General features: G+C 50.3%; 1 protein-coding gene across 1 annotated transcript; it reads right to left on the minus strand.

Annotated features, from left to right (window-relative positions):
- Positions 1-668: 668 nt before the first annotated feature.
- Positions 669-9125, minus strand: LOC122363618 (translation initiation factor IF-2-like; the record flags this gene model as incomplete). Its single annotated transcript, XM_043333116.1, has 2 exons — positions 8749-9125; positions 669-1124 (listed from the first exon to the last, which is right to left on the minus strand). Coding segments are annotated over exons 1-2 (787 nt in total), but the record flags the coding sequence as incomplete, so codon positions are not given.
- Between the last annotated feature and the right edge of the window lie 5058 nt (positions 9126-14183).

Consider the following 14183-nt stretch of genomic DNA (forward strand, 5'->3'; position numbering starts at 1 on the left):
GCGACGAAGCGGCGTTGGTGTCACATTTGCAGAAACTATTCAGCACTTAGATGTGTCAACGACATCTTTATCGTTTTAATCAGCATATTTCACTGGGCGGAGGGTCACAATTCTGCCACGCTAGCTGACGATATATGTCACTGAAGATTTGTTGGAGTACAAAGACGGCAAAATAATTGTAGTGAGAAAATATCAGACACGGAATTGCTTCTCTTTCTTGAAAAGGTATTTTTTGCCGGCGGTCTAACGATAAAATGTTAAAAAGTGCTGATAAATAAAACATTTGTTTTGTGTTGAATGATTCAGCAAAATTCAAAAGACGCTTAATGTCCGATATGAAAAAAGTCTTTGAACTTTTCCATTTTGTGATAACTGATAAGCTATACGTATTACAATTGAGCACACTTTCGTCCTTTTGACTTTACAATTGTTAACATTATGCGCCACCCAGGTGACACATTTTCTACGTAACGTTATCAGCCGACCTCCGGGGCTCCTATTTCCCCGAACGTGTTCCCGGCCGAGCCGCGAGATATTCCGATTCTGTTCGTTTTCCGTCTTCCAGCCGGGGCCCCTGGAGTGCGTGCGTTAACGATCCGCTAATCTGGCGCCGATCCTGTGAGCATTCATCAGCGCGTGAGCGATGGTCTCCTACCGACGGCGGCTACCTGGCGAGGGATCTCCGGGCCATGTGTCTGGGGCGCAGCGCTCTGCCGCACTCTGCGGGCCGGCCGGAGCGCGGGCCGCCGGTACCGGCCGGAGCGCGGGCCGCCGGTACCGGCCGGAGTGCGGGCCGCCCTCCGCGGGCCGGCCGGAGCGCGGGCCGCCGGTACCGGCCGGAGTGCGGGCCACCCTCCGCGGGCCGGAGCGCGGGCCGCCGGTACCGGCCTGAGCGCGGGCCGCCGCGCCGGTACCGGCCGGCCGGAGAGCGGGCCGCCGGTACCGGCCGGAGCGCGGGCCGCCGGTACCGGCCTGAGTGCGGGCCGCCGCGCCGGTACCGGCCGGCCGGAGAGCGGGCCGCCGGTACCGGCCGGCCACTGACGCCCGGCGGAAGGTCGCGGCACGCGCTGCCGCTGCCGCTGCCGCCGCGGTGGCCGCCGGCAGACCGATGCCGCGTGACGCCACTGATGGTGACGCATGGCACGGCAGACGTGCAATGGATGTCGGCGATTGGTCCAGCTGTCGGCGGCGCCCGTGCCGGCCGGGGCGCCAATCTGGGCGCCGTGTGCGCGCTGTCACCGTGACGGATGGCGCCGCCGCCGAGTCTGCATCACAACAAGGGCGGACGACGCGGGATCGGCCGAGCCGCGGGTATGACGAGTGAGGCCTTCCCAGTACGGCCGGCAGGCAGTGTCCGATCGGCGCGACACCGCGCGTGGACCGGGCGCTCAGAGGGACGGCGTGACGCCGGCGGGCGCGCCGGGGATCCGTCAGCGGTCGGAACATGGACCGGGCTGTTTATCACAAATGTCCACATATTCACATCCAATAAATCTACATTCTGTGACGAGCCAAGTCCCGGTAAAAATGAGGCACGTTGCTGGAAGACGTTCCATGCACAGCATCATCAGATTCAGGGATATTCACAATACGAATTGCAGGACCGAATACGGCGTCCGCAGTGCCCGCGTGATATGCTCGATATGGAAGCAGCTCAACTAGAGCATGCCTTCGTCGACATTGCTGCGACGTGCTACCGATAATGCTATGCAAATTCAAAATCACGGTGTCGAAACTCATGTTTTCGAGCAGACGGTGGACAGGGCTGAAGTCCAGATATTTGATAACCTTGTTTTCGACTTCCTGGTTTCTATGAAGGAGGTAGCACATCGGACCATTTCCTGATCAACTGTTCGATAGTGGTGAGTGATGGGTCACATTTAACTCCAGTTTATCGCTGACTTTTGATATTTCCGTTTGTTTACAAAAGGAGCCGACAATATAACAGCTTTAGATACATCAACACTTCGCAATCATCTGCTTTGATCAATGTGATATATGCTGGACAGGATAACATTTTATGCTCTCGATAAATAACAGGGATTTTGTGCTAGAAATGTTAGCGAAAGAAAGACAAAGCGCGTATGCTTCAGCTTTTTACAAGTAAATGCCGCTACCACGTTGAGTAGTTCTTCTTAAATTTAACGCCCATTAAACTGCATAATTTTGGTGTCCAAGTCGACATTCCTATATAGGTACCTTATCCGCATTTTATCGCCTTGTTCAGGGCGACGTGCCTGGGAGCCTTGCGAGGTTGCCAGCCGGTCAGCTCAACTGATATGATCAGTGCGCGCACTATATTTCCCTATCTGGCACGCAGTGCGGTACATTTTAGGAATGTTTTTTTTTTTATAAATATCACACGATGTGCTGTGTAGCCGGGCCGATGGACTGTAAAAACGGAGACCGACCACGGCAGGGCGACGGGTCCAAGGACGGCCAGCCAAGGTCGCCCTGTTTCAGGGAGGTCGACGCTCCTATGGTCCCTACCCGACACCATCACCTCTCTCTCTCTCCCTCCCTCCCTCCCTCCCTCCCTCCCTCTCTCTCTCTCTCTCTCTCTCTCTCTCTCTCTCTCTCTCTCTCTCTCTCTCTCTCTCTCTCTCTCTCTCTCTCTCTCTCTCTCTCTCTCTCTCTCTCTCTCTCCTCTCTCTCTCTCTCTCTCTCTCTCTCTCTCTCTCTCTCTCTCTCTCTCTCTCTCTCTCTCTCTCTCTCTCTCTCTCTCTCTCTCTCTCTCTCTCTCTCTCTCTCTCTCTCTCTCTCTCTCTCTCTCTCTCTCTCTCTCTCTCTCTCTCTCTCTCTCTCTCTCTCTCTCTCTCTCTCTCTCTCTCTCTCTCTCTCTCTCTCTCTCTCTCTCTCTCTCTCTCTCTCTCTCTCTCTCTCTCTCTCTCTCTCTCTCTCTCTCTCTCTCTCTCTCCTCTCTCTCTCTCTCTCTCTCTCTCTCTCTCTCTCTCTCTCTCTCTCTCTCTCTCTCTCTCTCTCTCTCTCTCTCTCTCTCTCTCTCTCTCTCTCTCTCTCTCTCTCTCTCTCTCTCTCTCTCTCTCTCTCTCTCTCTCTCTCTCTCTCTCTCTCTCTCTCTCTCTCTCTCTCTCTCTCTCTCTCTCTCTCTCTCTCTCTCTCTCTCTCTCTCTCTCTCTCTCTCTCTCTCTCTCTCTCTCTCTCTCTCTCTCTCTCTCTCTCTCTCTCTCTCTCTCTCTCTCTCTCTCTCTCTCTCTCTCTCTCTCTCTCTCTCTCTCTCTCTCTCTCTCTCTCTCTCTCTCTCTCTCTCTCTCTCTCTCTCTCTCTCTCTCTCTCTCTCTCTCTCTCTCTCTCTCTCTCTCTCTCTCTCTCTCTCTCTCTCTCTCTCTCTCTCTCTCTCTCTCTCTCTCTCTCTCTCTCTCTCTCTCTCTCTCTCTCTCTCCTGTGCTCCTGTGTTAACCCTCGCCCGCACATGGGCCACCCCCCAGGCAGTCTTTCTGCTCTGCACTCAACATTTTTAGAGCTAGAAGGCTGATTTTTTGGTATAACTGCTCGTCTATCCTTTTTTGATGTCCACTGAAAATTTCAAGTTTCTGTGATTTTTGGTTTCGGAGATATGACCTTGTTTTTCAGGTCATGACCCAAATGGCCAATTCTTAACATCTTGCGTTTGCCATGGGCCTTGTGAGCTTTTGACACCCTGATTTCGGCCTTTTTTGCCAGTCTTACCTCCCACCTATCATGGAACATGCTGTTCGACGATGTACAGGGGTCAAGGTCAGGGTCAAGGTCAACCTAGGTCATCTAAGATAATTGCGTTTTAGGCAAGCTGAATTTACTTTTTGTGAAGTTTTATGACTGCATTTTTGGTAAAGGCTTCTCAGATCATGATTTCATGTGATATGGACCCAAAAACAATCGGTGCACACATCAGTATACACACACACACACAGACATACAAACACACATAATTGACCTTGACCTAACTTGACCTGAAATGACCTCAGCAGCAAAATTCTGGTCGGATAGTGTGACAAAGAGGTTCTAGCTGGCTTGGCACCAGAAAACAGTGCATCGTGATCGGTATTTGATAAGCAGCGCACTTGATATCCAACGGTGACCCAAAACAGCAACATTTTTTAGTTTGAGCTGACCTGGAAGGTCAATGACTGACCTGAGAAGGTAAAACTGGGTATCATTGGATTCGTCTCTTCCCAAAGAATCTTTTTGGTCTTTACTGCTAAGCTCTATCTCCAACAGGAACGAAATGGCGCGGGGGGTGTGGCAACCCCCCCCCCCCCCCATGTGCGTTCTAGGATGGGAAAATGGCATGTGCGGGCGAGGGTTAAAATGATTTCCACTTTATATGAAATGAATTGCACTAAAAACACAATGAGCATTGAACATCGTACAATTTTGTGGGCTAAATGCATCGCACTGGCAAACATTTTGAATGTATTCTGCTGCCGGTCTTTCCATCAGTTACATTCATCTCTCTTTCCCACACCATTCAACAGCTTATAAATATACTGGCCTACGTCTTTACCCGCTGGATTTATCGTAGCAGAGCAGACGCATGTATAGGCAAAAGGACGCATGAAGACCCATGACGGACCAGACGACTCACCTGATTTCCAGACTAGAATAAATAGAGGAGCTAACAGATCAAAAACGCTTCTCATCTCGATTTTTGCCTCCACCCCGGCTAGCGACAGCCACCAGAACAGCTCGTGGAAACGGCGGCCGGAAGTAGTGCCCACCGGCGCTGCAGCTCTAGAAGGGAAGCGGGGCACCGCCGTTCAAAACAACTTCAAACACACCGAAACGTTTCCGAAACGCGAACGGGCGCTGGGAGGCCGCCCCAGAGAGTCGTGTCCGCTCACCTTTGTGACTCATCTCCTAAACAAACAGTTGATGAGCTAGAGGCGAAAGGTCGATGGCGCCATACATCAAACAGAGCTAAAATGCGATTTATAAAGAAAACACGTCTCATTCGTCGTGCTTCCAAAACTCATAAAATGAGAATATTTTCTTATATATTGTCTGGTGTCATTGAATTACTCTCGCAGGCATCCGGACAGTTATCAGCCAGATCACGTCCCATTTGGAATAACGCACAGCGAACTCTTTGACGCACACTCTCGGCGACACAACTACACTCGAATATTGCCGTACCGTACCTTTGCCGAAAGTCAAGTGCTGGCTGCCATTTTCCATGATAGATGAAAGTGGGGTTTGTCGGCAGCCGCAGACTGGCCTCGGGCCAATCGATTAACCTCGTGGTGACTTTTCGGCGACCGGAATGTCAGGCATGCCTCCGATGTTTAACGGCCGAGACTGACGACACACGGCTCGCCGGCCGAGCCACAGAGAAAGTCACCTGTCCCGCTCCACAACGTTAATCGCATGCGAGCTACATATGCCAATGTGCATACAGATTGGCCAACTCCTCGGAGCTCTTTGTTAGAAAGATGGAAGTTGCATAGTGGTGGATGAAGGATTAGGTGGATTTCAAGGTGGTATGCTAAATTATTTGAAGTATTCAGTCACGTACTTACAATCAATTTCGTTCATTTCGATCAAGTCACATAAAAGGCGAAAGCTTAAAACTAAACTATAGGTGTTACTCCATTTACCAGAAATCAAGAAACTTTTAATGAACTTAGATGAAAAGGCACATTACATGCTACTGAAAATGGCGCGTAAGTAAATGATCATTACAGAGATCAAGAGATGTCTTTTCTAAGTGAGTTGTAGGCCATCCGCTGGCATTATATGCATTTGGTGGTCGGCATAGCCCAATTTCTCCCTCGCTTCCTCTCAACTCATTGCCCTGTGTGAGGTGACGACCGGCCTAGGCCAACGAAGAAAATTAGGTAAACAAATAGCATTACTGCCACTGACTCCTAAATTTCGAAGTGTGTTTCGGACAATCAAAATACTTAGGCATTCTACAGAATGCCTGGGAGCTTAAGCCAGGCATTCTATAGAATGCCTTAGCAGTCAGGGATTCTATAGAATGCCTGATTCCACACATTGCCTGTAACATATACAAACGTCCATAAACGCGCCTTACAGCACTTAAACGCGTAATGTCCAACACGGCATGGCCATCCAATTCAATATGCGACGGTCGGCCTGACGGCTTCATTAAGTACACGATGCTCGGAGATTGTTCCCTGACCCGCCAATAGTGATCAATAATGCCACCATTTATCACCTGCCCTGTTATGTACCGATACCGAACTATGCAATCACGCCGTCCTATTCAGCCATCCTGGGAGCCCGCTCACCATTCATTACTCCCGCTCCTAGCGAGACGGTCGGCGCCGCGCGCGACATTCCTCCGCGATTGCGCTGGTCGCGGAGAGACAGAACCGTCCAGCCTCCCCGGCCCGCCGTCAGGACGTACCGATAGCGGCGGCTCGCGGCCGCCTCGACGCGTTCCCGACGCGTCTCCGCCGTCGCCGACTGTCGACGATGACGCCGCCGGCGACGACGCGACAGAATGAGCCGCGCGCGCGCCACGCACAGCGGTATTGACACGGCGCGCGGCTCGCGCAGGAATCTCGATGGCGCGTTTAGCCGGCGCCCGGCGGACTCCGCCGCGACACGCTGGCCGCCTTTCCGATACGGCGACAGCCCATTACGGCGGTCCCCCGTCGCCGCGCGAGAATGGCGTCCGTCACCGCGCCGGGATGGGACTGATGACGTCATCCGGCTGATACCATCCTACGGGAGCCGGGCTGGCTGAGATCGCACCGCCGGAGGCGTCGGCACAGGCCGCCCCATATGCAGATATTGCGCTCCGTCAGGAAATGAACACTTCTCGGCGGTGACCATGCCCCGGCAAAAACAAACATAAACAGCCGCCGGCCGCGGAGGCACACCGGCTGGCGCGGCGTGCCGCGGTCGTTTTTGTCCCCGCGTGGCGACCTGTGAGTGCGGAGGGCAGTCTCTTCTCAGTGGAACGCGGCCGGCGCCTGCGGGCCGGTCCCCAGACGGGCCCAACAGCCCCGACAGCTGGGACCGTGACGATATAGAGCAGGCGACCGGCGTAAATAACGCTGCAGTTTGGGACAGAATCGTCCGAAACTTCGGGCGCCGCTACAGTTTGTGGCGGTGCAAAGTTTACCTAAAAAGTGGGGTGAAGCAGAATTCAACTGCGTAGGAACTAGAAACAGCAACACTAAATTATGTGTGGTGAGAGAGACAAGTCGGATAAGGTAGCAGCCTTTTGATTCGTCTCCAATGTCCGCGAGAAATGACTTCTCTGTCATCTGTGAAGGAGGTAATTATGGTTGCAGGGGTTATCTGTTGCTGGGAGACTTGTCGGTCAGTTCGGTCATTACGGAATCAATTAACGAATAGTTTAAATCAAATAAGGCCTCAAACTTCTGGGAGCTGAGCATAATAATAAAATAATTTTCGATTCAATTACAGTCTAAAGCAGCCTGTCTCACGAGTAACTTAATCGTGATTTCCAAAAGTGCAGAACTATCGCAAAAATAATGATAAATGAACATGCACAAAAGAAGCTCTTCGCGTTTCCACAGATCGAATTACCAATGCAATAAATTTAAAAGGATTACAATAAAACCATCTTCCAGCAGCCTAACATAAACGAATATTGAACTATAAGTAGCAAACACGCTTTTCTAAACCAGCATCATTGCGCAATTAGAGTCCAGGAAAGAAGCTTCTATAGATCGGCATCTCGATTGTTTTCGACTTGAGGGTCTTTTAGATGGAAACAATTTTCCGACAGCTACTCCGCAAGTTGGCATATAATAATGTTTCAATCAATCGGGCAAAGGACAATATCGTGTCATGCTAAACAACAAGCAGCACAAATGAAATATAAATTATTAGGTGGTGACAAGCCTTCACATTTTGTACCAAGTACCTGTAGGTACTCTTATGTATGAGTAGGTATAACGTAGTCAATGATATTCGGATAAAAGGAAGCGGTATAGTTGATTTATATAAGGCTCCTGACACCATAGATGTTTATATTTCATCGCTTATACCTTGCAGGTGTGTACCATTTAAAACATGCTTTCCCTTTATTTCTGAAATCTAAGCCAATGAAACCATCGGTAATGGTAAAACTCGCCGATTCTCCTACCGTTCGCGCCACCTATACGCGTGCTCTCGCTGTGAAGCTGTCAAGTCATCCTGGCAATATGTTGGACGTGATAAATGAGCAGGGCAGTTTCTGTGATATGTGGCACCTCCCCCATAAGTTTCTCAGTTTTACTGATATTGGAGCCATCATTTACGCCGCGACATGACGCCACTAAAAGTGAGCCTGATAGACTCGTAGGCCAGCGAGGAGGGGTTCTCCTAGAACAGTGAACAGTAAATCTGGTAACTGACGGGCGGCCTCCCCAGGGCTCCTGAAGCCATCAGTACCTCGCCGGGGAATGCCGTGCCCGCTGCGGTCGGCAGAGCGCGTCCTCAAGAGCTCAAACATTCGCAAGGCAAAATAAACCCCGCGGCGCTGCATTATAAACCCATACTGCCGAGTGAGCCCGTCAGGCGAGCGCAAGTATGGGCCGTGTTACGCTGCCGACCTGTCTGAAGGCGACTTATGTGAGATGATGGATCCGGTGAGATAATATGATACGGTGTGGTCAGGTGAGAAAGCCAGATCCAGTGAGGTCAGGTCAGGTGAGCAGGTCAGGCGATGAGCCATGTCCGGTGATCGGGTGAGGGGGCGGCGCGGTACTCAGAATGTTGTGGCGAGCGGCCATGGACTCGGGCCGGGGTGGGCGGCGCGGTACTCACAGATCGTTTTGCCGAGCACCCAGACCTCCGGACGGGTGTGCACCTCCACCAGCACCTGCGGCATGCACAGCAGCAGCACGCACAGGTCGGCCAGGCTCAGGTTCAGCAGGAAAAAGTTTGTCGAGTTGCGCAGCTCGCGGTTCCGCCAGATCACCAGCGGCACCAGCACGTTGCCGACGATGCCGACAGTCAGGATCACGGAGCACGTGAGCGTCACCAGCACGCGCACGTAGACAGGGAACTGGGGTTCGTCGCCCTGCTCGGCGCTGCCGCACACGGTGGCGTTGTACTGGGCCACCACGTCCGGCAGCAGCGTCACGCACTCGGCCATGACTGCCGACCGGCGACCGACGGCGAGCGGCGGCGGCAGCGGCGAGCGGCAGCCACCGGCGCACACTGAGCGTCCACCGGCGGGTCGGCCCGGCCGGCCCGGCCGCCGCGCGCCGCCGCCACCGGCGTCCACCGCCCACCGCCCAGCGTCGCGCGCGGTACCGCCCCACCGCGCGGCCGCAGCTCCTCCGGGGGCACGGCCGACGTCCCCCGAGATGACAGCTCTCTGACGCCTGTCCGCAGTCCGCAGTAGCGGCGCAGAGAGAAGCTGACAGGACTCATCGGACGATCGGATTGTGGGCAGAACTTCACCCGGTCGGGAGAGGCCGGTGTCGGCCTAACGTGACACAAGCACCGCAGGGACGGTGGTTCTTATGGTCACAAGAGAGTAGTTATATAGGAATCAATGAAACTATTTAAGAATCATTGTAATGATTCAGGAATTGATGCTCTAACATAACTAATCTGGCCATGACAAACACTCATAAAAATTGTGGTTTTTTGACCTCGTTGAACACTCAACTGTGAAACCAACGTCATGATGAAAGTATACTGTCTTGTGTACAACTTATTTCATAATGTCGTTATTCTGACCGTTCTTTTTAATTTTACGAGCTAAATCAAACTATGCATTGTTGATCGTGAACAGCGAAACATGACAAAACATATGCAATTTAATATGAGCTTACCAATTGGTTTAGCTGAGCATCACCAGCTTTAAAAGAAAAATGCAGTTTCTATTTTCTTGTGATTTGACATAAAGGAAACCCTATATATGACGATAGGGTGCAGACTGCAGAATGTGCCTATCTCCTACCCATCCAGAAGTCGCTATTTTCATACACAAAAAGTCGGAAGGGAACGTTTCAATGCGCTTTTGAAGTTCTGCTGGGCTCTGACTATAGATTAGAGCTTGCATTGTTACAAGCTGTTTTTTCCTTATATATAGCTCCGGCGCCGTTCCAGCTGCCATCGCAGTTCACACGCCTCAGCGTCAGTATGAATTGTTTATTCTTTTGAAGAGCGGAATGTCTCTGAGTGGCTGTGAAGTGTCATCAGGGACAGGGACCACAACTGCGAGACATAATCGATCGCTCCACATCTTCACAGCATGACTCGTCAATGCTCCAGATGACGTACCATTCTGTCGAGAAGCCGTCGAACCACAGACCGGTGTTCGAAATTGACGTGTAGCACGGCCCAGCGCGCCCGGGGCGGCATATGATCGTGACGCAGAGATGATCCATCGGGCCATAGATCAGCGCCGGCGTCACGGCACTGGCGTGATTCGACTCACTTCCCGACGGTCATAGCGCGTCCGTTCAGAGCCCAGCCAACGAGCGGCCAGTGCTGCGGCAGGCAGACGGCTCGGCTCGTTTCTTCGTTGCACTTATCGGGTTTATCTCAAAGCGGTGTTCAGAGGTTGAGGTGCCTCTTTGGATTGCTACCTGGCCTTGTTGGTGTAGCTTTCATCCATCGCTTTACTAACGGTAAATCCCGATGTGTATCCAGGAAGACTCATTCATTACCTCGCTATCCAGCATTCAGTGTGCACCTGTGGGCTGTGTGCTCTGAGTACACTGCGCCTCCCGTGGTGGGCCGGTCTGTCAGCCCCCCCCCCCCCTGCTGGGTGCTGTCAGCGGCCGGTCGGTCCGCCGCGTGTCCCCGGTCAGCAGTGCTGCGTTCCGGCCGCCGACAGCCCGACCGGCTGCGTGATGGATCCCCGGGGACCGGCCCGACTGTGACCAACGCCAGTGTCAAGGTCGCGCCACGCTCCCAGCCCCGCATTGACCTTGATCGGAAATGAGGCGTCATGCTGGCAAAATAATCGAATCTTGATAATTTAATGAACCGGGATAAAGTGTTTGGGATAAATGGTGAAAAAGATAGCAGATGAATAACGATAAGTGATGGGTATTAGCTAGCTCCATTTAATGGATGTATAAGAAAAGCTCACCAATAAACAAAATCTAGTGATTCTATCAGAGAAATGTTGCAAGTGGTATCACTTAAAATTGAAAGCATGTGTGATTACCTACTTGATTTTTTTCTAACGATAATGATTATCTTTGCATATCTAGGACAAAAATAGCTAGCACTGAGATTACAAAGAACGTGCTTAAACCAAGATCATGTAAACGAATGGCAAACGTATGTTGAGTGAAGAGTAGCTTGAATAATCCCTCCTCTCATTGTAGGGCGTAAAAAATGTCCATCCCCTGACGTAAATTCCTATACGTGGGCGATTATTAACAACATTCCTTGTCCGCAGCACTAACAGGTGCATGAACTTTTTTTATAAATTTAGTCCGAACCTTTTGCTAGGAAGGATTCACAAGGACAGAGCCACCGCTAAGCGAAACTTGTTGCGGTGACCCTGCCCTCTACCCTCCGATCGCGTAACTCCAGTTCTATGGCAGAATTTAGAGTCCAAAGTTTAACGTGCGCACATAGCCGCGCACGGCCGGTCCCCTCACTGACTTCGCCTGGCTACGGCCTGCCACCAACCGCAACCATACCTGTCAGGAGGCCCATAAATGTCAAGCGCCCGTCGCGCTTCGAACCCGGACTGTTGTAACCGGGAACGCGTGCTCTCACCACGCGGAGTCCAACGCTCTACCAATTGAGCTACGGGACCGGCAACTTGTGCCAGTGAGTCTCAGAAGTAATCCTGAATTCAAGACCTATCACTTGATGATCATGCTACGACGAATTACTTCTTAAAGTTTTCTTAATCCTGCAGGGAAGTGTGAGTTACAACTAACTATCTGTATCGTAAAGTGGGGCTATTTGAGACAGTGGGGCTATTTGAGACAGTATTTAAAATCGCTATAAAATGAAGATCGTTTGATTTTTGTGTGATATTTTTGCTCAGGGAGGTGTGGAATCGAGCAGTAAATCGCCTGAGCAAAAAATTAAGCGTAAATCTTAAGTGTTTTTTATTTTATAGCAATTTTAAATACTGTCTCAAATAGCCCCACTGTCTCAAATAGCCCCACCTTACGGTACATATAACATTATTAATTGCATCGATTTGCGTCTATAGACTTGTGAGGTATTTATTTAGAAAAACCATATGTAACAAATGGAAGATATCAAACGGCAATGAAGCCCCATTACTCCCTCGCCGTATACTGCAGAGGGCGTTTCGTTGTGCTTCATGCACAGTGTGTACTAGGCGTGCTGTTCGGTCGTTCCCACCTCTTCGGGGACTGAGAGGTGCACACTGGCCCCACTGCTGAGCAAACAGCGCTATACGGGCACCTCCGTGGTCCCTGCACTCGCGGCTGCCGCTTCAGCGTGCTGATCAATGGAAAACAAAGCGCTTGGTCATGCCAGTCACCCATCCTAGCCGCCCGCGACCGCCTGGGGGGGGGGGGGGGGTTGGATCCGACCCCCTCCTCCGTTTTTCTTGAATAACTCATTAACCGCTTACGCTATCAACTTGAAACTTGGCATACCTTCTCGCCTATCAATTTGACGTCTTCTGTGCAATTTTTAAGAAAAAAATACAACACTTTTTTAGATATATCGATTTTAGTGATGTAACTACATGAAGTTTTTAGTCAAAAAGTGGTAAATGTTTAAAATCGCCATAAATCAATGTTTAACGCAAATTACAAATTAGGAACATCAATAGATGCAGCTCAACGAGTTCTTTCAAATGGCTATCTCGGATTTTCCATAAAATGCGTTTTTCACCCCTAAAAATTCAAAAAAATATATTTTTGGAAAACAGCTAATGAAATCCAAAATTTTGAGAATTTTCTAAAAACGGGAACATATGTTATAGAGTTCTGTTAGAACATTTGATGTCCCATATTTCAACTTTCTATCTTGATTTTTGACCCCCAAATTGTAAAAAATAGCTCCAACATGCATAGGGCATGGTGACGTCATAATCATTTTCGTGAATTAGAGGCACTTTTGAACATCGCATGTGAAAACAATTCAAATGGCACCACTAGATTCCTGGGACAAAGCTCGTCTAGAAAAAAAAGCATTTTTATGTCAAAAATAAAAAGTTGAAAATTTGACTTTTTCTTGGCCCTCGTTTAGTTATGTATGGTATAAACGATTTTTATGCTTTCCATGCACACTTATCACCAGCACAGTGACTTGGGGTCACATATAACCATTACCATCGGATTCGGCGAGAAACATAAGCCATAAAACATATGTCGCACGCCCATGTAGCAGAAAGTGAAAACCGTGACCTTTCGTGACCTGACCTGACCTTGACCCGTGCTTAGTATGACCCCTATACGCACAATGCACATGGTACCTTCACTAGGTCTTTGAGGTCATTTTTGGTGAGTTTCGAGCAGCAGCTATCGATTCCGCTGTCCATAAGCCTAATCATGCAAAACCCTAGAATTTGACCTTTGACCTGACCTTGACCCGAAAGTTGACCTCAATCTTAAAATCTTAAGAGTGTTTTTGGAAGGTCTCGTAGAGACCTTTCGAACGCCGCTTCGCGGGGCTCGATACGACCATTGGTTCTCGAGATAACAGGGGGGGGGGTCGGATCCGACCCCCCCCCCAGGCTGTCGTGGGTACGGAAATAGCCCAGGCGGTGCCGGGCTAGCTCTCAACAACTAGTTCTAAAAAAGATTTCTAGAAAGAAATTCTAGAAACAATTTAGAAAAAAAAAACTTTTCATGGTCGTGTGACATGCATAAAGGTATGGCACGGAATGTGCACCTAAATATCTATACTCTTTTTAGGTATAGGCTATCTACACTGCATTTGCACTATCATCATACGATAATAGGTAGGTAGGTACATAATTGTATCCATTAGTCAAGTGCCAAATAGCTGCTGCTGGCTGTACGTATTTGACAGTGTCGCTATAATGGCTCTGAGATTTAAGTTTCTGAACAGCATTCATGAGACCTAACCAGGACATGACATGCACTGTTACGGTAGTGCATTGCTGAGCCTTTCTCCCACCGCATATGGAGAAGCGCAATAACAGCAGCCCGAGTCCCTGCCAGCTGCCGGCTCGTTTGTCTGAAAAAGAATCCCGCTGATAAACCTCCATGCCATGTGTCTGTGATCCCGACTTTGTCACGGCGCTGTATTTGGTAGTGAGACTACTGTTT

This window comes from Amphibalanus amphitrite, unplaced genomic scaffold (genome assembly GCF_019059575.1).
Source record: "Amphibalanus amphitrite isolate SeventyFive unplaced genomic scaffold, NRLGWU_Aamphi_draft 000630F_arrow, whole genome shotgun sequence".
In the NCBI taxonomy this organism is placed as follows: Eukaryota; Metazoa; Arthropoda; class Thecostraca; order Balanomorpha; family Balanidae; genus Amphibalanus; species Amphibalanus amphitrite.